The following is a 24652-nucleotide window of genomic DNA, read 5'->3' on the forward strand; positions in this document are numbered from 1 at the left end:
AGTAGGATAATATTTATGCAGAGACAAATTCAAACACCTGTCTGACCTCGTAACATTTCTGTGCTCTTTCAAACAAATGAAATAAAGAGAAAACTTCCATCTTTGTGTACTTTATTCCAGGAGTGACCAATGTGGTATTTAATTTCAGTTATAGATCACAATTCAATTCAGAGTCTGTAAAGACAGTTCAACATCTGACTTAAGGGCATATACATCTAAGTCAGAATCTCCTTTGAAAAAGGTATCTTTAAATGATTCATTTCTCCATCATTTTAAGAAGCCTGCATGTCACTTCACCTGAAAACCAAGGTCAGATTCCAGATGGCTGCAGTGTATCAAACAAAGCTATACACTTTCTGCACTTTTTCAATAATAATAATAATAATAATAATGTATACCTCCACTGAACTGCTACTCTCATAAAAAAACTCAATGTACCAAGTGAGAGGATTTGAAAGAAAACAAAAATTTCTGGTTTCAATGTTTTTGCTTCTGACAATAAAATATTGTTCTGCAAGTGTAAGTAACAAGCAGGGGAGTCATCCACACTTGGCTTTACTTTAATATAAATACAAGTGACTATAGTAATTTAAATTTCTCTAGCATTTCTTACCTTTATTACCAGAAACACATCTTGAGAGGGGTAGGTGATTGAAAAGATGGCAGACCTGGCCAGCGTGGAGATAGCAGCAGGGGGGACGTGTGGACGGAGCATTCCCTTCATTTGTTCGGAGTTTAAATCAAAGTAGAAATTTTCTGAAATCTGAGGAAGAAGTTGGGTAGAGTCAGCATCGGTTCTTTCTGTGTTCTGTGCAATCCTCACCAACATCACGGGTCATTTCAAGATATGAGGGGGGAAAAAAACCACTAACAGCACCTCGTTTCTAATCCATGCATAAAAAGAAAAGTATAACATAAGAGCAGGATGGTAGGAAAAGCAAAAAGAAGAGGAGCAAATTAATACAAAGTTTTGTCGTCCTCCAGTAAGATACGCAGTTCCAACCACAGGACTGGAATACAACTGCTATCTGAACTGAAATATCCAAATATTAAAACAGAAAGTGATCTTTTGGAGATCATCCTGGAGGAGACAGTGAGATTCTCACACTGAATCACCAAATCCTCCATAGCACCAAGGCTTCAATCAAGGCCAAAAGGAATGTGAGCTGGTTATCAACACCAGAGGTCAGTAAAGAACTGACTAAGAGAGGGGGAAAAAAAATGGAGTAATGAAATGATTGAATTGGCTTATGAAATGTGATTTAAATATTAAACAAAGTTCACATAATATTCCGCATGCTCTCATCTACACAACTTAAAACTCAATGCATTAAGTTCAAGTCTCAAAGAGATAAATGTCAAAATGCATATTTTTAACATTTTTCTCTCTGCAATTGCTAATATCTTGAATTAGGAAAACTAAGAGACTCTTTAAATATTAAAGATAGAACATAAATAGGGAATAAATGAATTTTGTATTTCCTGAAGCTCAAATATTGAAGAGACCGCTGAGTTTTGTTTCAATTTTAGCACGTACAACTTTCCTGTGCATTATTAGAACGTTACTTGGCCACACAACGTGCTGAATCACAAAGAAGAGAAAAAGAAAGTCATAAAAACTTAAATAACTGAAACCTTTTATTGAGATTAAATTCACTCCAGGGAAAAGACTTTTGAAAGCCAAGATTGGAAAAAATATATATACTGATTTCAGGCACTCACATATTAGATAATATTTTTAGAAAAGTAGTTATACTTCAACTGCTTTACTGAGCAGAAGAAGATGTAAGGAAGCTCATGATGAAATGCCTTCATCGCTCTTCCAACCACTTGTATCCCACTGTCCTCCTGAAGAGCCTGTTTTCAGAACGAAACCCCTCTATTTTATAACACAAATCTGTAATGCCTTGACTAAAATGTTAAGTAATAAAAAAAAACCTACCTTTTTCTTCTCTTTAACATCATACAAAGCCAAACTTGCAAAAATGGGCTCAATTTCTATCTCAAATCTTGAAAGAAAGAAACACATAGAATCAAATGACTTGCATTTTGTAACAAGCATCTACACGCTTCCCATATCCTGCCTGGGTAAAGCAAACACCAAGCACAGTCAGTTAAGATATCAGGAGCAACACAGCCAAACTTCCACAGGGCTTCCTGTGTTGAAAAGGGAGGTCTCACTCCCCTTTTCCCCCCCACCCCTCACCTGTCCTCATTCCTACATAAAACTGAGTATGGACTGAAATGCAGTTCTGCCTGCACAGTCTACCCATGCAACTAATGCTGAATCCACAGCAGCATCCCCCAGCACCTTGTGTTCATTTTAGGCTGCAACTCTTTCTGCCATCAGGCAGAACAATATACAGGACTACATCATCAAACAGGTATTTTCTCTAGTTCTACAAACAAAAGGGAGATTAGCTTGAAAAGGAGACTGCTTAGGTAATCTTACATTGAAATCAATCTTTTTCTTTAACCCATATTTCTCGTTAGACTGAAAAATTCCCTGGGGAAGAGGCCACACACTTCTTGTGTCATTAAGGCAGCACAACCTTGGATGCTCACCATTAAAGTGATAAATAAAGCTTCACAGATTACTGTGGTACATGAACAAGCATGTATTTTGGCAGATTAGATATAAATTTAAGAGTCAGCTCAAATAGCAGAAATCACAGATTTTCAGAATTTAACTTATTTGTGCTACAGACTCCATTCTTTAGAGAGGAAACTCCACTGCTACTGCATATTATGTTGTTCCAGTTCATAAAAGGCTGCAAAATCAGTTCATCTCTATGGCTATATTAGGTCCTGGATTACTCTACAAGCAGGAGATATGTCCCACACATATATCTCAGTTATGAGCCGCAATGTAGTCTAACTGGAGCTCTCTAATAAGAAGGGTTGACCTAACTGAGGACACAGAAGATGAATACAGCAGTGTGGAAAATCAGTTTTGTACTTTATTTCTCCAAGGGAATAACAGTAAAATTTTACCTTGTGTTATCAGAGAAGAGTTATAGGCAATGAACCAGCTGCAGGTAACCCTACATTCAGGAGCTCCACTTCATTAAACTTGTTTAACAGGTTTCTATTCCTTCAGTTAATGCTTGCTAAGTATATAAAGTCTTCGCTCTTAAAGGGACACAGTCAAGGTTGTTGAGCCTAAACTTTGACAAATCTTTGGTTTTCTAACACTGCAAAGTGTTAATCTTATGTTTTAAGGCTCAAGCACTTTTAATTTATTTTTCTTGCCCACTTACATATCCTTGTTACAGAGCTGAATACCAATGGCTGGCCAATTGCTGAGCCCTACAAGAGCACAGCCAAGATGTGTGTTAGTGATATGGGACAGGTGTAGCTACAGATTGGCTGAAAAAGAATGCAAAAAAAGGTCAAGTAGAGTGAAAACCTTCCATGTCAGACCAATATAAAGGAAGCCTCAAAGATAAAATCACCTGATGCACATTACTGTGTATGTTACACTTTACAGAATTAACCTTTAAGCCTATGACCAAATCAAAGTTACAATGCTTTAAGGATATTAAACAAGATGGCAGAATTATCCCAGAAGCAAGTGGATGTGACAGACTTAAATTCTCAATTCCTATAATGTAGCTGTTTGTTGGAGTGATACTTACTTAAGAGACAAACACTTCACCAGCAGTCTTTGGCCAAAGTGCTCTTTGGGTACTTCAGGAATGCTAAGTCGTTCTATAGGCTCCTCCTGAAAATTGTCACAGGAACAGCAGTTTAGAGACAACACTTGTACAAAGCACTAATACCATTCTGATGCAAGTACACATGGCGCTTTTTCCTTCTAAGATATTAGCATCAATCTAATCTAAGGTTTATTATTGTGTTGTATTCAGCAGCAGCCACTAATACACTAAATTAAATCCCTCTAATGTTTCTACATTATGGGATCAGATATCCATAAAGGAAAATAAACCTTCAGAAAGCAGCATGTATGGTAACATACTGAAAAACTCTCAACTCCTGCAGAACAGCTGAGGTTCTCATGGAAACTTAACAGATGATCTTGACTTCTTTGAATCATTGGCAGACTGACAGATTTCACATTCACTATATCCTCCACTTTTTTAATCTCACCTACATACATATAAAAATACCTCATCCGGTGCCGGGTGTAGTGCAAAAAGCTCCTTATGCCTATTGGACTTTCTCTGATCTTCATTGTGGTGGTCAATCTCTTCATTCGGGGTTCGGTCCAGTAGGTTTGGGAGAAGGGCATCTGGAAGGGAGTTCTTCAGATCAAAAATACTACAAGCCCAGCTGCCCCGGGGAGTATCGTCAATCGACATTGAGCGCCGTTTAAGGTCATCCTGAGATTCAACAAATTAAAAGCAACTTACAATGGCAAAGGGACTGCACGTTTAAAATGCAACTATAAATCAGGTTTTAGGTAGCGGGGTTTGAAAGGTACGTTACTTGTTCATCGTGGTAACTGTTGCCATCTGGAGCTTCATCAGACTCAAAGACCTGTTTGGGGAGCCCCTTTTGCCTCTCCTTCTGTTTGTCTAAAGTGTTGGGATTAAATCCAGTCCCCAGTTTGTGATACCTGAAAACAAAGCATTTCAAAAGCATTTTTAGTACTATTTTAGATCCCAAACCCACAAGCAGAGTTACAGAACAAACCCAGTATTAGCAGTGTGGGTCATCTCAAAGCATGAATTGCTCTCTGCAAACAGTGTTCCCAGTCACTCTCCACTGTAGCTGTGCAATAATCCAACAACCAGTATTCTTGTACTACAGTGTGACTTTGTTCAACTCTAAAGCAATGCTGGATGATGTCCAAGGAATTATTATCAATGCCCAATTAAGGGCATCATAAAATGAGCAATTGTGGTGACAAGCTCAAGACAGGACAATAACGAGGAGATGTGAGGCCAGTGGTTCTGCAGGAGCAGGAATTGGCTGGGAGCAGACAATATTAACACCATGCAGACCAAAGCACCAGCTTCATAAAGCACCAAGATTCTGAGTATGTTGGAAAACACTTGAGTTTCTGACTCCAACTAAAACGAGCATCTTCCCAGAGCATCCTTATAAACAGAACTGGGTCCTCCAGAGCATTCCAGAGCTCAAAAGCACTTGCTAGTACACAATCTGTGTGCTGTTGCTCACAAGATCACATCACTTTGACTAACGAATTTTAGGATACCAAATGGCACTTGTGACTGTATTCACACACACATATGGCCAGAGCCACAGCTTCCTTACAACACAAATTCAGTCAGTTTGACTTAAGTCAACCTAAGTCAGTTTCCAAAGTAATGCTGGGGCTGCACCTACAATCTATTGTTCATATCCTGCCCTGTTTCTACAATTACCACAGAGTGATAAACAGACACGGCAGGCACAGAGATGTGCTAGCAGAGTATAATGAATGGAAGGTGAAAGAAGAGGAAAACAAAGGAATATACTCCTTTTAAGTACCATTAAAATATTCACTTAATGGAAAGATTTCACTGTCCCCAAATATATTTTGGTTATGAAGAACCATAGAGAAAGATTGAAATAAAAACTATTTAACTTGGAGTGGAGGAGAAAGAAGAATAGCACAGCAGAAGTCAAGCTCTTCTGAAGCTCAATGATCAGGATGTCGTGCCCCCAAATCTGGCCAAGCACTTGTAACCATCCAGTAAGAAAGACCAAGAGAAACCAGCTACTATCATCAAGTAACAGACTCCTGATCTGGTGGACAAGAAGACTTTATGTGAAAAACCATTTATTTATTTTCAGTTGAGCTTTTGGGCTTCTTCTCTGCAACAACAGCAACCTTCTCATTGCTATGCAGTGCACTGCTATGATTTTATCGCAGCAAAAACTGCTGGGGATGCTTATGGAACTGCTTCTCCTCTTCCAAAGGAGCAAGGCTTGGGCTGCAGCTCAGCAATCACTCTGCACACCCTCATCCCACTCAGGCAGTTCTAATGCCTTTAGCTGCATGCCTTCCTTGGCACTGACCACATCTGCACAGGGCAGAAAGCTTTACTGTTTCCAACTAAAGCAGTGTAGGAAATGCAGCCAGGTGTTAGAGATTGCACTAAAAGTCACTCAGAAGCTGCGAGGTGTGCTTGCTGAGTGGGTCACACTGCCCAAGCCCATTGTGCAGTCCTGGCTCTGCCCACAATGGCTGGCAGTTAATAAAACATCCTCTCTCAAGTGTCCTTTTTTTTTTGCTATGAGGTTACAAACCACATTTTTATTAGGTCATCTCAGCTCTGCAAAGCAGATCTCCAGCATCCTCTGGAGCGGTGCTCTGGACAACATTAAACCAGTGAATTGTAGCAACTGCCACAAGGGCAGAGCTGTAGTTGTAGTCAAGTCATTTTTAGGTGGTGCACATCACATGGATCACTTACTCCTCGACAATAGCTTCTGAAGTCATCAGACCTTCAATCATCTGAAGGCGTATGTTCAAAGTAAAGCTGCTCAGAAACTTTCCAGCTAATCTGTATGAATTAGTGCATATTCTCTAAACAGTTAGCTCATTAGGTACAGACTGTGACAGTTTATACGCTGACAGGCGCTTGTTTAAACTGTGCTCTTCCCCAAGTCTCTTTGTGAACCAATGAATGCCGCAGCATGCTGCACCTTAAGGTGCTTGTCTCTGCACATGTAAACCTTACATCTTTACAGAACAATTGCAACTTTCAGGACGGACCAAAAACCTATGAAAAAAAAGCAAATGCTGACAGTAAGTTTAATTCCCTGAAGTAATTTTACATTCCCTGCTTTCTCAATATTTCAAAGGAGCTGCAGTTGGTGCAAATGGCCTAGATTTTCCAAAATGCCCCAAGGGGTTTTGATGTCTATGAGATCTGATTTTCAAAACAAAAAGCATCATTTCAGCTAAACACAAAGCAGCAGTTCAGCTCAGCGAGGCAACTAAAAGCCAAGGCACATGAAAGCGGTAGCCAGGAAAACCATCTTTGAGTTTCCTTGTACCAGCCAGTCGTCCTGAAATAAAACTGCAATATGAAATCAAGCTGACAAATGTCACGGGGAACTCACTTTCTGTTCACAATTGCCCAGTCTTCCGTGTAACTTCTCACACAGTCCCTCACATGAGGGTCCATCTCACTGTTAAAAGAACAAAGAACAACATCTTTAAAGTGATTGACATGACAGTGGTTTTTTGAACACGCGACATGAATTCCAGGCTTCACCCTTGCAGATATTCAAATGCAGAACAACTGATTCCCTTGGGCAAGGTGCTCCCCTGTCTCCTCCTACCTCTCTTCAGGAACAGCTGACACAAGCGTTCGACATTCTCGGGGGGTGTACACAACCTCGATGTCATCGGGAGGAAACTCCAGCAAGTCCCTCAAGGGGCCAGACTCGACTGTAATGGGGTGTGTGTTAAGGTAGTCCTCCAAATCAATGGGGTCCACTGCTTCTGTGAGTGGCACCTGTGGAAAGGCAAGTAATGGAAGGGTCTTAAAACAAGGACGAAGAAAACCGTGTGTACTACTTTGTTTTCTATACCAGCTCTTCTGCCTTGTTGTGGATATTTGATCTAAAGTCAGCCTACAATTAACCCTAGTGGTATTAGCCCATGCAAACAGATATCATAAGGCTATATTTTATGTCATATCTTTTATCTAATAGTTCTTCAGATATTTCTATTGTGCCTAACATCATCATCACAAAAATACAAACAGAAACCACAATGGATTTCCCTCTGTTTTCAAGAAATTGATCAGTTTGCCTCTAAATCATTTTACCCTTTACTTGCTGCATACATGATTTTATTTAGATTTACTTTTTTTTCAGCTGCTGGTCTGACCACAAAAGGGACCTTCACCCTGATTCAAGATGCAAAAAATCCAAACCAGTCTCATGCTTCAGCACAGCCTGAGGACAGGAATTTAAAGCATGGCCCGACTTCCCAGCAGCTCATGAAGTCACAGAGCCCTGAAGACTAAAGCTATTTCACATTAAGTGACTATTCCAGGGAACACAAAACACAACGTTTCTCTGCACACTGAACCATCTCTTCTGACACTGGGGACCTTTGGGGCCTACATTAAATAGCCCACACCCAAAGCGACTCTGCTCCAAGCAATACGGATCCTTAAAAAGCATCTTTTGAGTGCACAAAACTTTCCATAAAGCACAAGGAACAGCTGAACAGCCAGCTCTGCAGAGGAGCAGTAGGTTTCACTGGAAGCACTGCTCTCACCATAACGCAAAGAAGCGAGCTAAAAAGGCCCTTTTACAGGTATAAGCTAGACACTGCATAACCGTATATTTTAACATATGCATATTACATAAGTACCTATATATTCTGCTATGAGATCACCATATTATGAGGCTGCATATAAACAGGCATTAAGAAAATGAAACACCAAAAACACAATTTGAGGAACCCAATGCTGCAGCATCTGACACGTTTCCTAGAGCTCCCCAGCACATCCCAGTGAGGCTTCACATGAGTCACAAAAGAACATTAAAATTCAGCAGTTTTGCTCCTGCTGCTCTTTCCAGTCACCCAGATGACTTCTGTGGGACCAGGAAGTTATCTTTTATCGGAACACTCAGTACTCAAATGTTAAGCATGTTTCTCTAAAGCCCTGTTATCCCAACCCAAAAGGTCTGCTTTTTAAACTTAGGCTGTCAAAAAGTTCTGAAATTAACAGACTTTTTATTCAAGGCAAAACTTGGCTGGCACAGCAGTACCAAAAGAATCACTCTTGCCACAGCCAACCTCAATGAATACTGCAGTTTTCTTCAAAAGCAGGAGGCCAAACCTTCAGCAGGAACACGACACAGAGCCAGTAAAGCCAGGTGAGTTAGCCCAGATGACTTCATGCCAGCCGAGAATCTGACCCACACAAAGAAATAGAACAACACATGTCCAGAAACTCGGTATTAAGCTCTGCAACTTATATAAAATGCACAGATTAATTTCATGTATTTAACTCCAACATTTTTATGGATTCCCCATCCCTGCAGGCATTCAAGGCCAGGCTGGATGTGGCTCTGGGCAGCCTGGGCTGCTGGTTGGTGACCCTGCACACAGCAGGGGGCTGAAAGGACGTGACCATTGCATGATGAAGCATGATGAAGTGTTTGATAAAAGAACACCCGGGCAGCCAACACACCCCAGGACAGCAGAGCAGTGGGGCTGTGCAGCCCAGGCCCCATCTGGGCATCTCTGAGCCCTTTGCACACCTCAGCATTTGGCCCAAGGTTAAACCTTCCCAATTTTCCACTTTGTCTCTTCGGGTAACTACCGTACCATGAAGATGTAAACAAACATAAAAGTCAAACCTAGAAGCCTGTATTAGACTCGCCATCTGTGCAGCCAGAAATACTGTCTAGCACCTGAGTAAACAGGCCAAACATAAATTCATGGCTATGAAGAGGAACTACTTCGCATCAGACTATTGGCAGCTAAAAGGCAAGCACATTATTTTAAGCCTTAGATATTTGTGGGGGCAGAAGTGATGAAAGAGAAGGAAATAGGGACAAAGAGGTGCACCAAAAGGCAAGTGAACCCAAATGGCATCGCAGCCTTTGAGCTGAGCCACCTCTCCCCTCCAGTTTCACACTCCCGCATCCACCTGGAGCCCCAGATGAGACCAAGAACAAACCCAGCACACAAGGGGCTACTTTTGGATCTGTAGCCTGGCCAAAGCCTCAGCCACCTGAAGGCTGAACAACTCCATCAGATCCAGCACGCGCTGAAGGAACTGAATAGGTTCAGATGAAGAGCAGGTTATCCAATCTTATCACCCTGGTCTTGTCACTGACAGAGGAGCAGAACCTGTTTTATCCCATCCCCAGCCCCTGCCTGCCTCTACACAGCATCCAGAACAACAACAAGCAGCCAACTGCCACAGCCTATGAGGACTGTGGTACTTCTTAGCTCATAGGACTTTGGTCCTTAACCTCGTGCATCATCCTGACTCACAGCTGATCTCCAACAACAGCGCATCCCACCGTCAGCTGCACGTGGGGAGGTTGAGAAATCTCTGCTGCAGAACATGGGGAACATCTGAAGAGTTGTAACGCTGTCCTCTTCCACAGCACTGTGTGCTGACGGGGCAGAGAGAGCAGCATCCTGCTAGAGGCACACAGCCTTCCCACTGCTGCCAGGAAATGCCTTTTCCACTCATGCTGGCAGCTTCCTCCACCACTATGGAGGTTGTTTTTTTATCTTTGGGCCTCCAGTTGCATGGGGACAATCTGAGTCAAGTATCTGCAAATATGCAGTCTGCCTACCAACCCACTAATGAAACCCAGGAGGGGAACACTCAAATTCTGCCCTTAAGGAATTGCTGATGAGGTATCTTCACAGTCGTTAGTAAGGCCCTCCAGAAAGTGAAGGTGTGCAGAGGCTCTGACCATCTCCCCAGTTCAGACCAGGGGATGGTTTAAACCAGCAGTGAATGCACAAGAAGGAAAGCCCACTCTCAGCATCGTGATTACGGCACTTAGAGAAAACACCTGTCAATTTTGTACAACCTGTAATTGAAGATCAATTTTTGGATGGTCTTTCAGGTTAATTTCTCACCACAGTTTCTGCTCTGTCTTGATCCTAGGGACAGACACTGCCTCCCCACTAAGCAAGGGCTCTTCAGCTTAACCAAGATGCCATCCTCATTGATTTGGCTTATACAAACTGTTTAACACTTGTATTCCATAGGTGCCTCTGTGCTGCTGCAGTTACAGCTCTCAGACGCTGCATTACAAAACCCCATTTCACAGGTTTATAACTCTCCTGAAGCAGGGACAGTCAAGCTTTCTTCTTTAAGGCTGTGTTATTCTTCACTGTTATATCCTCTTAAAAGCCTGAAAATAAAATTTCGTTTCTTATCGACTTTGTCCTTTTCTAGACAGTAAACACAGTATTTTGCTGTAGTTTTAGTGCACCACTAGCCAAAACGTCTCTCCCTCCCATTTATACCCTTTTTTGAGCACCTGTATCATCATCATCAGTTACAGAAGAAGCATCTGCACAAATCTGGGCATGAACCTCAGCTAAAGGACAAGGAACAGCCTCGTGGATACAGCACAGACTCTCACTTACTTCAGCCAAGCAGCTCACCCATGAGCTACAGGGGCAAAGGGCTGATGTGGGAGGAATGCTGCACACAGGGCACCACGCTGCAACGCCCACAGCCTGTTCTATCCCATCAGGGAAGCAAAACTAGAAAGCAAAGGGCAGAGACACACCGTGGTGTTGGCTTTGTACAACCAGCAGGGATGGGATCAGCAGCAGCTGCTGCTTATGGAGGGAGCAGAGCAATCAGAAATGTGCAGGACAGGGCAATTCTAGGGACAGCAGGGATGCCTCACTACCACAGCCATGAACAGGCAGCAGGGATGCTCTCCATAGATCCACTTTTCCGTCAGGCTTAAGAATTGACCAAAGAGGGATTTAATTAGGATACAATTTCATTACCCATCATTACGCGCCCTTGTCTGAACAACCTCCTGCTCCAGTTTGCTTCCTTAATGAAGTGATTCATTAATCTAAACTAGCATCTAAAATATAAAGGTCTGTTGTTCTGGGCAGCGTACAGAAGCCCAAGAATGGATCACAGCAGCAAAGAGGGCAGGAAAAGGGACAACGATTATCTCCATCTCACAGACACCAGCTTTAAACACAGAGAACACCCAGTGTACGTCACTGCTGCATGCCCTGACATCCACAGGCATTCCCACTTTTGCCTGAGGGGCTTTAATCTACCCTGTCCCTTCACAAGCAGCTGTACAGAGGCGATATTTCTAGATCTATCTGGACGTCTGTTGCCTAACTCACATACAGGACAGAGCACCACAAGTAATCTGGAGGGACACGCGCCCTTAGCAACACAGATCCAAGCTAGGATTCTGCAGGCTTCCTGCTAGCATACACCAGCACAGCCATGAAAATCACCATTTCCTTCTCATTTCCTCCCCCTTCCCCTCTCAAGATGCCGATTCCCATGAGGGATCACAGCAGCTTTTTAAATGTTTATGTTCTCTAAAATGAGATGCTTAATTCCCAAAGGCAGAGACTCGCTCTTTGCGTTGGTTGTTGAGGATCACAGAACAACTCGGGGCCTTGTGAAAATCATAGTGACAAAGACCACAGGGTCGTGTCTGCTGTGTGGGAGTAAACCCCTCTGTGCAGCCATCATAGGGACCTTGAAAAATTAACCTTGCCGAGCTCCTCATCAGCAGGATTAGGGAGGATCCTGATTGTTATTGTTAATTGGCAGCAAGGCGCTTGCTCAAAATCAAGGTGGTATTTCTCGCCAATTTTGAAAGTAGGACAAAGTTCCATCTTAACTTCAATACGCCCTTAAATATTAAACAGCTCCTAATGTGCTAAAACTGTAACAGATTGCGCTAAAGCTTCACATTCTAAATTAATACCAACTTCCCACCCACTGCCTCCCTGGGCTACATCTTGGAAGGACAGAAGAAACCGATTAGCATTTCAAAGCTGAGCCCCAGCCTTCTCTCAGCTATCGCTGGGTCTGCAGGGCACCCTGACACGTCCCTCCAGGCAACAGGAAGGCAGATGGTTTGTCCTCATGGCAGATACCCTCATAGGGATGGATTGCAGAGAGCTGCAGGAGTCAGCACATCTGGTGGGCCACAGAAAGGACTCGGCGTTCAGCTGTTTTATTTCACCTTAGTGCCCACTCCAAGAACGGGCATCACAGGATCCAAATTCTAAGGCTGACATAATCTAAGAAGCTGTCATTGCATTTCAAGCTCCATACACACATACAGCACATAGCACCCATTCACAAAGCCATGAGAGATTTTGTGTTCAAACAGAACTAGGTTATTTGCTGTTATAACTGGCTGTTAATGCAAGGAGCCACTTGGGTATGGAATTATTAATCAGAAACTAATTTGTTATCTGAGAATATTAAAGCAATTTCTTAGATGTAGGAAGATACAAGTTGTGCCTCCAAGGATGAGTAAGAAGAATCCTCTTTGATGACTCACAGTCACGTAATTACACCACAAGAAACTTCAAAACCAGAAAGACTTTGATATAGGAAATGCAAGTGCTGAGCTTAGAGTGATCTGAAGAGATGGAGACCCTCTGGTTAACCACACTGAAACCGAGAGTGCTGAAACCGAGACAAAGGAAACATCAAAGCTCTCCACTGATACACAGATCAAAAAATCAGTCCAATCGGAAAAATCACAGCTTCCCCCTTTGGGCAGAAACAATACATCAGAGCAGCAGAGATGGATCCCTCCTGACCCTCGGGGTTTGCAAAGATGCTACACAAACTGAGCTGCAGAAGCTATGAGAGTGCATGTGCTTCTGCATGGAGAGCACCTGGCTCCGTCACATCTCAATTACCAGCGGGCCACTCACCCACGACATTCATTAAGTACATAACTCAGCATCACAGAGCAGCAGCCTTCAGCCCGGTGATGCCTGCTGGGGCCCCGGCAGCTCCTGTGGGAAGGGCTCTGCAAGCAGACCAACAGGAACAGGAAAAAATTCCCTTGTCATTTGAATCAGATATTAAGAATGCTTGTGAGATGGAGGGTACTATCAGCATTCCCACGGAACATCAGTTTGCTTCTGCATTTTATTCCTGGATTTAACCGCATTTTTAGATCTATAAGCAGGCCTGTTGGGAATGCTTCTGTTAAGGAAGGGAATTTACTCAGTACAACCACGTTTTGTTAAGATCAGTTATCTCTGCCAACATATAAACTTTAAATTATTGCAGACAAATGAGACTCATTGACCATTCAGTGACTCCCAGACCCACCAAGTTCACGTATAAAAAGCTTCATCTCTGCAGCAGGGCTCTACTGATTTTATAACTGGTACATAACACTCTGAGCTCACTAGAGCAAAGTCAACCGTGAGCAGCCCCCGATGGGAGGAGGAGGGGAAGAGGATGTGGATGCCTCTCCCATCCTCCCCTGGCTGATGAGGACAGGCCATCCAGGCAGGCAGGGCACAACCTCCAGGAAATACATATAATGGGACTCACTATTAAGCCTTAATCAGCTTTGAGAGAGCATTAAGACTTGGCTCGTTTTCCTTTTCATTTTAGTAATTTTGGTGATAAAATTACTTGGCTCCGAACACTTCAAAACGCCCTTTTCTATCCTACATTTTTATTGTCAGGTTCTCCCTTGCAGTGTTTTCCATTCATTTGCATAAATTATCTTTTCTTCTTCTTCTTTTAAGTGATGCTAAAATAAACAGTGGAAATACATAAAGGAACCTATATTCTCTTATTTAATAATTAGATCCTATCTCCGAACACAAAGAACCAAAGCGTGACATCCAATAAATCCAAGACAAAGCTTCAATTAGCCCTTATAATGCCCATAAAGCTGGTAGTGCTTTACAGATACGTAAATGTCAGCACCTTTATTTTACACGAAGAAAATGGAGCACTGAAAGCAGATGTGGTCAGATCACATCATGTCCAAGAATCCACACCCTTTCATTTCCAAACTAATTCTCACCTCTGATAACAGAGCTCCTCCTCATAGCAGTGCTCAGCTATGGAGTACTGTCCATCAGTAGCATTGTCTGCTCTCAATAAGGCCCACAAACATGGGGAAAAAAACCAATCCAAACCTGAACTCTGGTCTTCTGAAGCCTAATGTGCATGGCTGGCTTTGCTGGCTGCCTGTTGTGCCCATCAGGCTGCAGAGAAACTTCTGAGTCACTTCAGCAGCACTAATGGCAATCCCTGTGCTGCCCAACAACCTGGCTTCGCCCAGGTACAACTACTGCAGTGCTCTGCCACACCACAGTGGTTGGCAGCAATTACAGGGTCAGCAGACAGTTAATGAGCAGCATAGCACGAGGAGATACTCAACAGGAAAAAAAACAAACTCGAATAGAAAAGAAAGTGGTTAGTCACAAGGCATTATAATGGAGTATAGTAAACAGTCCAGATCATCAAATAAGCAAAGTAAATGCCCCATGCTGCTGGGTATTCTCTGAAAGGAAGTGAGAGCTCTCTGTTTTCATAGGATCACAAGATGGCCTGGGTTGAAAAGGACCGCAATGATCACATCCTTCCAACCCCCTGCTGTGTGCAGGGTCACCAACCAGCAGCCCAGGCTGCCCAGAGCCACATCCAGCCTGGCCTTGAATGCCTGCAGGGATGGGGCATCCACAGCCTCCTTGGGCAACCTGTGAACAGTGCGTCACCACCCCCTGCATGAACTCAAACACACTGGTCGCTCTGAAGCAGCTGTTCAATGGGAGCAGAAGTGCAGGTTCCCACCAGGGAGCACCAAACCTCTTGATGCACAAAGATGAGGGCACAGCCCGTGGTGTCCAGTCCCAAACACAATGGCAAGGTGTAAACATACACTCTATTTACCATTGGATTTAGAGAGACTTGCAAATGTAGCTCCTTCATCTCATGAGGACCTTACAGGCTCCTTTTTCTCAGCAACAAACCATCAGTGCCTTCTGTTCTGGATTTCATAAATAAAAGCTCTGTGTTGCAAAGGCCACACCGTGTGAGGAGAGCCATCCGGCACAACAGGGTACACAGGAAAGGCCTCTGATGGCTTTGGGCCTGCATTTGTGGTTTGAGGAACACAGCATTAAAATCAGCTGCTCCTGAAGTGGCAGGAGGGCGGAAGTTGACAATAATAAACCACAAACACTCGTTCAGCCAGTTGAAAGCAGCGCCTTCTCCCTCCCCAGCACCACCAGATACAAAATTAGAAGCAGCTCTGGCAGCATTTTGGCTGTTGTTCACGAAGCAGAAGGGAAGAGACTTGCTAAACTTCAGCTGACAGCTTTTGCACTTCTCTTGGGTTCAACCACATGCAGATGTGTCAAGTGCAAGAGGTTCCTGCCACAGCTTCAGCCACTGGGAAGCAAAGGCTCAGCACTGAGGCTGCTCTTTCACCAAAGCACACATTTCTGCTAAAAGATGCTTACATCAGAGCAGATATCATGAGATTCATAGAGTTAGAATAGAGAGTAGATCAGTGCTGTGACTTCTTCTGGATCCCAACTAGTTGTGTATATACACAGTGTGAGGAGCACTGCATAGGAGAGTGCTTTATCAGAAGCCCCCCAGGTCCATGCTGCACTCCCAGCAGTACAACTTGCTGCTGTTGTGGAGAGATGAAACTTAATCATAAAATTAGGAAAATATGTAAACTCCTACCAGGAACCCACACCAGGCCTTCACACCAGCACAGCTACACTGCAGTGCCAGGCAGAGTCAGGGCCTTCTATTTCTGCACCATAATCTTATTATGACAGGTAAACTTTTGAACTTCCCCACAGCAAACAGCTACTCCAACAGAAAGAAGTCGTGTTTCCCCTCTGTTACCAAACAGAACAGACAGGAACAGCAGATTCTGAGGGATGCTTAAGGGAGAAAAACTAACCCAAAATTCCTTACATGCAAACCTCTGCCATATGATGCAGCCTCAGGACAGACTCATGACTTGCCTAAACACACAGACTATCTCCTATAAAACATCACTCCACGTTAATCACTCTTCTACAAGCATCTCTGCTCAGCACAGAATTGAGGATGACAAACTAGCAGCTAATCACATCAAGCATCACGCAATGCCTTTGGATGGGAAAGGCTCAGAGCTCGCTTCCAGTTACCATGACCTTATCCAGGACTTTAGAGATGCTCACAGAGATCTACAAAAAAAAACCTATAGAAGCAACAAGATAATGAGAGACACAGGAAGTAAAGACAGAGCTGACAATACTGTGCCCAACAAATCTGAGCCTGCAGTACGAACTGCACATGCAGATTGACAGGACTGAAGCTTTGACAACGTACGCTTCGTATCATAGAATCCTTAGAGCTGGAAGGGACCTCTGAAAGTCACCTAGTCCAACTGCCCTGCAATGCACAGGGTCGGCACAGGTAGGTCAGGCTGCCCAGGACCTGATCCAGCCTCACCATGAAAGTCTCCAGAGGAAGGGCATCCACGACACCGTTGGGCAGCCTGTTGCAGTGCCTCACTACCATCACTGCAGAAGACCTTTTCCTTATTCATAACCTAAGTCCATTCTCTTCAAGCTCTTACTTTGTGAAAGCAATGGGGAATACAATGGCAGTGCACCCAACTTGTTCCTCAAGTGAGACAAGCGAGGCACAGAAAGCTGACGGATGGACATTCAATGAGTCCTTCAAAAGCAGACATCAAGCCTCAGCTATCCATTGCTGCAGGGAAGTGGGGGCATGACCCTAAGTGCTCCATCCAGTTTGTGCCACTGATAACAGAGGTGCCTCCCCTCTACCTAACTACTGGTGATGCTAAAGATGGTGCAGAACCGCCACATCCAGGTTTTGCATTATCATCCCACACCTCTACAGAGATTGCTACAACAAGGCACCATCCCTGGAGACGCTGTTCTCACAACCCCTCCCTCCTTTGTGCTCACTCAGCAGTAAGGCCATGCACACAGCCGACCAAACCAGCCTTCTGCTCTCCCAGTTCTTACACAGCTGATGTACAGGGAGACAACACAAATGCCTGCTCCCAGCAATTCTAGCACAGCCGTATCTCCTTAAAGATGAACTTTCAACCTAAGGCTAATCGCTCTTTTAAGCCAGGGGTCAACATAGTCTTCGAGATCCCATCTGAGATGGAACCAGCCCTAAGGATGCATCTGTGCTCGGCATAAAAAGGCTCTATGTCACATGCAGTGTGATAAAGAAGCGTATGTACCAATGAAACCACATAGGATGCCACTGCAAAACAAGAGGAGGATTCCTGAAAACTCAGAATGTGTGTACAGATTATTGAATCTAGGGCATATTTCCAGCACTGCCAGAACTAATCTAACCCTATTTGAAGAAAGCAAGATTCTACTGTATTCCTTTTCTAAGTTGCAAAAGAAACCGCTACGACCTGGAGCAATAACTCAGATCAAAGGAACACTTCCCAAACACAGCTCCAGTCTGTTGGACTCATGGAATTTATACTACCAGGCTGAATTACATTTGAAGGTTACTGAGAGTCCATGCAAGAAAGTCTGATTTCAGAGAGGGTGTTCCTGAAAATCTGGCCTACATTTCAACTGCTCTTAGAAGTGGACCGTAAACACATAAATGAATACACATTCCTGAGGGATAATTACATTCAAACTTTCACTGTAATATTTAACACACATCTGAAGACCAGATGAGCTTTGTGACTGTGGTTCTACTCCGTAGAATGTCAAAGAAGACAGAAATACTGTACCTAGAGAACAGGAGCATGCAAAGAGCTCTCTGCAGAGAGACCCAGACATGCATGTGGAATTCAATGCCCCATCCAGCCTGCTCTGGGATAAAGTAAATAAGAGCTGGTCAAGAAGCTGTGTCCCACAAAGCTTCTGCAGGAGCACAACCTCCCAGCCACCAACTGATGTGCAGGACAGACACCTCCAAAATCAGCACTTTTAGCACAGAATTATTTCCCTCAGTGTGATGTCAACAACGTGTCAGTACTGCAGAATCACACAGTACCTCAAGTTCAAAGGACCCATAACAACCAATACAGGAGTCCGACACTTAAGTGAACAAGCACCACAATTTCTTCCCAACCAACAGTCAGAATAACCACGCACACCTCCTTCCCTCTTCCACGTTCCAAGCTCTACTTACAGTCGTGTGATGAGAGACGCTGCCTCCAATATTGAGGTTTTTGAGAAGCTGGGGTGACCCTCCATACTGCCCTGAGATCTGCTTCCTGACTTCAGCCGCCACGGTTCTGAAATAAGACACAGAAAACGTTATCTCTGCAAAAGAATTACAGTGAAGACAACAAATCACATGTGCTACACTCACATGTGCTACACTCAATGTGCTACAGAAGAAATAAATCTCAAAATGGAATCCAAATGAAAAAAAATAAACCATTTGGCAGCGGAGCCATCAAAGCTCTTGAAAATTAAAAGGACAAATAAAAACCTGCCCCTCTAACAGCTACCTTATATTCACCACGTCACCTGGGATCCTTAGACAAACCTTCCAGTTAATTGCAGCTCACAGCCTCATGAAGCCTCATGATCTCTGTGTTTAAAGTGCATCTTTCCCAGTCGCTTCCCTTCTGACCTCCTTCCCTGGTTTAACCATTGTTGTGTGCGTGTGGTTTACACAGAAAGAAAAAGACAAAGGAGAGGGGAAAAAAAAATCCCCTTGGAACTGGATTCTAAAGCAAAACACAGCTGGTCATTTTCTAAGTGCTCAGAGCTGCAAACGGAATGAAACCATTTGTTTGCACTTCCATCTTTCTTTATTACACACAAAAAAACATTTCTGCTTTGACGGGGCTGATGCTACCAAAATGAAAAACCATTCCTTTATGGTTTTAACTTAAGGAGCACGCTGGAAATACTAATTCTTCCCAAGGAAAGAGCTCGGAAGGACCTTCGTATCCTTTTTAAGCTGGGTTATGTCAATCAAGGCTACGAACTCTCTCCTCCCTCTCAGAACAGCTGGCTCAGGACACAGCCCGGCCCATCTACACCAAATGCTGCATTAACACTTAGGGGTGTAACAAAAAACAGAAATGGAACTGACAGCCTTTGCCCAGAATGGAGCTTAACAATGGGTTTCTACCCCTATTTCTTTAGTACAATCCAATTTAGCACCGAGCTACTCAGCACCACACAATGAGAGCTGCCGTGTTTTGTTCCTCCATACAAATACTCAGTTTTTCTCGCATGCATTTCATAGGAGATATCCGATTTCTTCCACACAGTTTGAGGAAGTCCCTTTTCCACAGCCTGCCCCGTTTTGAGAGAGAAACCACAAAACGTTTGATTCAGCCCTCACACTCATTACAGAACTGTTACTCCTGACTGCTCGTTGTGTGTCACATGCAGGTCTCTGTGTTCAGCATATCTTGAGAAAGGCAGCCTGCTACAGCAAAGCATCTGCACCATCAACAGCAAAGGCTTGGGCTGCAATTCCCAAAGCCAAATGGCAGCAGCTAGTTTTCTGTCTTGGGGCAGCTGTCCACGTGTGCTCCTCCCGTCCAACAGGCAGCTCCATCCACACTTGCTCCATGGCATGAGTCAGTGGGTACGTGGTACAGCAGACGAGGAGCCCAAGGAAGATAGCAGCGCAGGCACGCCCTGCACATTGCCTTCCTGCAAAACCTCAGGCCCCACTTCCTCCCTTTGAGTGAAATGGGTTTGATTTACAACCCCCCGCTGAGGAAATACTCGGCCTGATCCCAACCGCTGCAGGATAAGTGCAGGTTCTTAACATGAGAGATGAACAACATGTTCCCTTCTTCTTCACCATCAATTAAATCAGCAAACGCCATGGAATGCCACCTGGGGTGCTCTTCTGACAGCTCCTGAGTGCTGAGGTGGAAAGGGTCACTCCTGGGCTGAGCTGCCAAGATACCTGCCTGTGAAAATCAGCACAGGGCCGGACCTCTAAGGAGAGAACAAAGGCAGGTCTCACACTGAGGACAAACAAGGAAGCCCTGGACAAAGTAAGCTGAGCTGTAGGGGCGAGCTGTTCTCTTCTTGTTTGCACAGAGCAGTCAGGGATTCCCATCAGCTTCCCGAGGCACAGGACATCCACGGGGCAGGCAGCACCACTTTAGGAATAGAGGAAAAAGCTGCACCAAAGCTTCTGTTCAAAATACTTTCATTTCCCTGTGAGGGCATTTTGACGATGCAAAAGGCATCAGAACATGAGAAGAAACTCCCCGAACACCATCCTGTGTCCACATTTCTTGTGCTGGTGGGAGCCCATGACAGCTTTGCTATCGCTTTCAGTGGGTGCAGGCTTCACACCAGCTCTGTTTACCCCCAGGCAGAGTAAAGGCATTTGTCAGCCTCCCTGGAACGTTGTTCAGGCAACGCAAAGGGGCTTCAAACCAACACCAACACAAATTTAGTGTTACCACCAGTAACTCAGGGAGCGTGAGGCTGAAACACACAGGAAAGCAGAGGGAAAGGCAGGGGCATTGCTCCAGGTCAGAAGAATCCTGCAGAACTCAGGACAGAACTCATCCAAGCACCTTCCAAACAGTGACGGTCCCACCAAAGCAGCAGCTCTGAGGGGCCCCCACACCCCATTTCTCTGCTAAACATCATCATATCCTGAAAAATACGGGGATTCTTCAACTGGAAACCTGCAGTGCCCAGAGGTGAAGGGGTGAGCATATGGCAGGAGCCCCAAAGGAGCCAGATGCAGCACTGGGACTGTAGGCTCAGCCCCTGCTGGGAGTGAACAGGCTGTTCAGAGTTCCCCAACAGTAATGTACCATTGACACTTGTTTGGCTCTTATTGAGAGGTCTAAACACCCGCGTTTATCTCTTCCAGTGTGGATCTCACCTTTACCAACTCCTTCCTAGTCCCCCAAGCACCATGTGGGCTGAACAGAGGCACTGAACAGGAACACAACTGTTCTTTTATACAGTGATGGAAGCAACAGTGAAGCACTGGCACAAGGTGCCCAGAGACATGATGGGTGCCCCAACCCTGCAGACACCTGAGGTCAGGGATGGGGCTCTGAGCACCTATGGAGCTGTGGGTGAACCTGTTTGCTGCAGGGGAGTGGAACCAGGTGGCTTTTAAAGCTCTTTTCCAGCTCAAACTACTCTCTGATTCTATGAACAGTGTACAACCGACTGTGTTAAGTATTATGATCATACAGAAGCACGTTCCAAAGTTAAACAGAAAATTTAACAACGTATTTTCAATTAAAAATTAACAATTTTGGGTATCATTTACCACTTACTACAGTAAGTTTAACTTAAGTTTCTTCTGCTAAGGTCAAGAAGAATTAGTAAATGCATGTGATGGCCAAAGTTCAAGCTAAAATCTGTTTCAGCTTGAAGCCTTCCAATAGAAGAGCAGTATAAGCTGGTCAGAAAGACATCCTCGAGCAGACAAGGCTCTTCTGAAATACCCCAGCAGTAATAAACAGACCCCACGTGGCACAGGGGTGCTGTGCTGATCCTTGAGGTGCACCACACTGGTTGCACAAAGCACAGTAAATCAGCGCTGTGAAGACCACATCCGTGGGTTTTCTAAGAAAAAGAACAGACAATTTCACATTTGTTTGTGTTTTTTTTTCTTCCTCCCACTACTGCAATAAGCAGCTTAGAATCTTCTATAGTCTCTTTGCTAGGTAAGCCTTAAAGAAATCCACATTCACAGATTGGAATTACATCCCAATTGACTTACACACTATGGGCCAAACCAAGAGCAGTACGGCCACTTCCTGTGTGTGAATAAGACAAATGGTACGTGTATCTCCACCAGCAGAGCAGGCCAAACCAAACCGGAGGGCAGAGTGTGAATATGGGATGGATCTATTCTTCTTTAAACAATGGAGCTGGGGAAGGCTTCCAGCAGCCTCCAAGACAGCTCGTGGGACTTCCGGATGCTGTTTGTTGTGAGCAAATCTCTCAGCCTCTCAACCTGAGTTGCAGAGTAGCATGTTCTGTGTTGGTGTACATGGGCTACAGCTCAGTGTGAGCATCTCTGGGTACATATCTCTGCCCACGGGTTTTTGGTTCACACATGCTGGATGTGCTGCCCATAAACCTGAAGGCGAAGCTCCAACATAGGAAATCCCAAACAGAAACACAGCAGTCATGTAAATAAGCACGTCAGGGTGAGGAGCTGGAGATCACTGAATCATTAAGGTTCAAAAAGACATCTAGGATCACAGTGCCACATCGCCATGGTTCTGACAGAGCCCCATCCTGCTGCCCGACTGCTCTTTCAGAGCGGAATCTTTCATACCATCCAACCTAACACACAACAGCTCTGTCTGAGGAGCTGATGTCACTGCACACTACCCAGCCCTTCAGCAAGCACAGTTTGCAACAACATCCAACCCCACAAATGAACCTGGTGCACTTAGAAGTCCTCCTCTGCATACAATGCCACCGTTGGGTTGGTATGAAAACACACTGCGTGCATTAGATCAAAAGGAACTCGAAGATGGCACAGCTGCGCCCTGTGAAATGAATCCTAAAACCACGTTAGTGACTCTCCCTGTTGTGCTGACAGTGCCAGGCTGGTGGCTGGCAGAGGCCGAAGGTGCAGCAGCAGCACTGCCCCATCCCAGGGCCATTCTATGGAACTTCCTGCCGTGCTGCTGAGCTCCTTCGGTCCCACTTCTACTATCCATCCCCCATGTGACGATTTCTATGACTACAATCAGGAAGCTGGGAACACAGCGTGGCAGCACAGCCAGTGCTCCCCATTGCAGACACACTGCGCCCTGGGAGACCAACGAGAGGGGCGACGTTTCCATCCGCCCTGGGCTCCGGAGCGGGGTGTGCCCGCCGCCCCCAGCTCGTACACAGCCTGTGCCATCGCTGCCCTTCCTGGCGGCCCTGGTTCAGCCGCAGCTCCCATAGATACACACACAGATTTACCACGCAGCCTTCGCTCCTGCCTTCAGCCGCACCGGCCGGGGCTGGGGAGGTGCCCGCCGGGAACGGAGCCGCGAACCCCATCAGAGCCCGAGGGGGGCCGGGAAGCAGCGGGGATGTTTCCTATAAATCTCCCTTTGTTAACAGATAAACAAACACCGCCGCGATGCGGAGCCCGAGCCCCCCCGCCCCGCGCACACAAAGGGCCGTAGCGCCGGGCCGGGCCCATTGTGCGGCCGGCAGCAGCTCGGCCGGCCCCGCGGCCCTTCTCACATCGGCCGCTTCATCCCCCGAGGAAGCGCCGCCGCCGCGCACCCCGCCCCCCCCCACGCCTTTGTCGGGGGAACCGCGGCCCCCAGCGCGGCCCCGCAGCCGGCCCAGCCCAGCTCAGCCCTGCCCGCCCCGCCGGCAGCACCGGGGCCGTGACGCCGGGCCGACCCCGAGTGTCGCGGCGCAGCACGGCGGTTCCCCTGGTGCCCCCCGGTACCCCCCGCGTCGCTCCGCTACCTGCTGATCTTCTGCGCGAAGGCGCGGCGCTCGGCCATGGCTCGCGGGGCGCTGGGAGCCGGGATCGGCCGCCGTAATGCTCGGCGGAGGCGCGCACCCGCGCGGCGCTGCCGGCCCAGCTCCCCCCGGCGCTGGCGCTGCCGCCCGCTGCTCCCCCTGCTGGACAAGACACAACACGGCGCTCGCAGGGCGCATTGTCCCCGGGCGGGCGCGGCCGCCGCTCGGTGCAGCCCAGTGCAGCTCAGTGCCCGGGTCCCGCAGCCCCAGGGCCGTGCCGAGCCGTGCCGTGCTGTGGCGTTGCCGTTTGGAAGCTGAGCGCGGTGTTGCTTCGCTCTCCTTCAGAACGAAGGCTTTGGTTGTAGGGAACAAAGAGAGACCGTCGGACAGCACCAAGCTCGGCCCCAAAGCCCCGCAATCCCGCAGCTGTGCCTCGAACAGCGGCACGATGTGACTCCATCGCTCCGTCCCGAGGCTGTGCTGCTCGTACAACGCTATTGAAGCGCTTCAATAGCAAAGATTGAATCCAGGCCGCTCCTCGCAGCTGAACCAAATCAGTGCTGAGCCCACATGTGCCGTGCATTAATCTAAAGCAGGGGACTATTAATAGCAATCACGGAAGTGTCCAAAAGTAGCAAGTGTTAATGGGCCTGGTGCCATCTGTGTGCACTGTGTGTGCACTGTGTGTGCACTGTGTGTGCACTGTGTGTGCACTGTGTGTGCGCTGTGTGCTCGCCTCCAGCACGCTGCAGCAGAAGCCATTGATTCCCAGCTGCGTGGCACTGC

At 45.9% G+C, this 24652-nt stretch overlaps 1 protein-coding gene across 18 annotated transcripts in view; it reads right to left on the minus strand.

Moving 5' to 3' along the window:
* DOCK7 (dedicator of cytokinesis 7) overlaps positions 1-24033 on the minus strand; it is an 81742-nt gene extending 57709 nt beyond the window's left edge. For 15 of the 18 annotated variants that reach the window (XM_015870696.3, XM_015870695.3, XM_085512374.1 and 12 more), the window contains exons 1-9: positions 23870-24030; positions 18612-18717; positions 7261-7436; positions 7039-7107; positions 4450-4579; positions 4131-4343; positions 3639-3724; positions 1943-2009; positions 614-763 (exon numbers count right to left, since the gene is read on the minus strand). In XM_015870696.3, the coding sequence (XP_015726182.1) occupies positions 614-763; positions 1943-2009; positions 3639-3724; positions 4131-4343; positions 4450-4579; positions 7039-7107; positions 7261-7436; positions 18612-18717; positions 23870-23907 (1035 nt within the window). In that variant the 5' untranslated portion in view covers positions 23908-24030. Of the gene's footprint in view, positions 1-613; positions 764-1942; positions 2010-3638; positions 3725-4130; positions 4344-4449; positions 4580-7038; positions 7108-7260; positions 7437-18611; positions 18718-23869 lie in introns of all 18 variants that reach the window. The other 3 variants (XR_014933055.1, XR_014933056.1, XM_015870682.3) reach the window with 2 other exon arrangements.
* Positions 24034-24652: the final 619 nt, after the last annotated feature.

Source organism: Coturnix japonica, chromosome 11 (assembly GCF_054131305.1).
Source record: "Coturnix japonica strain WE chromosome 11, WE-NBRP24, whole genome shotgun sequence".
Lineage (NCBI taxonomy): Eukaryota > Metazoa > Chordata > Aves > Galliformes > Phasianidae > Coturnix > Coturnix japonica.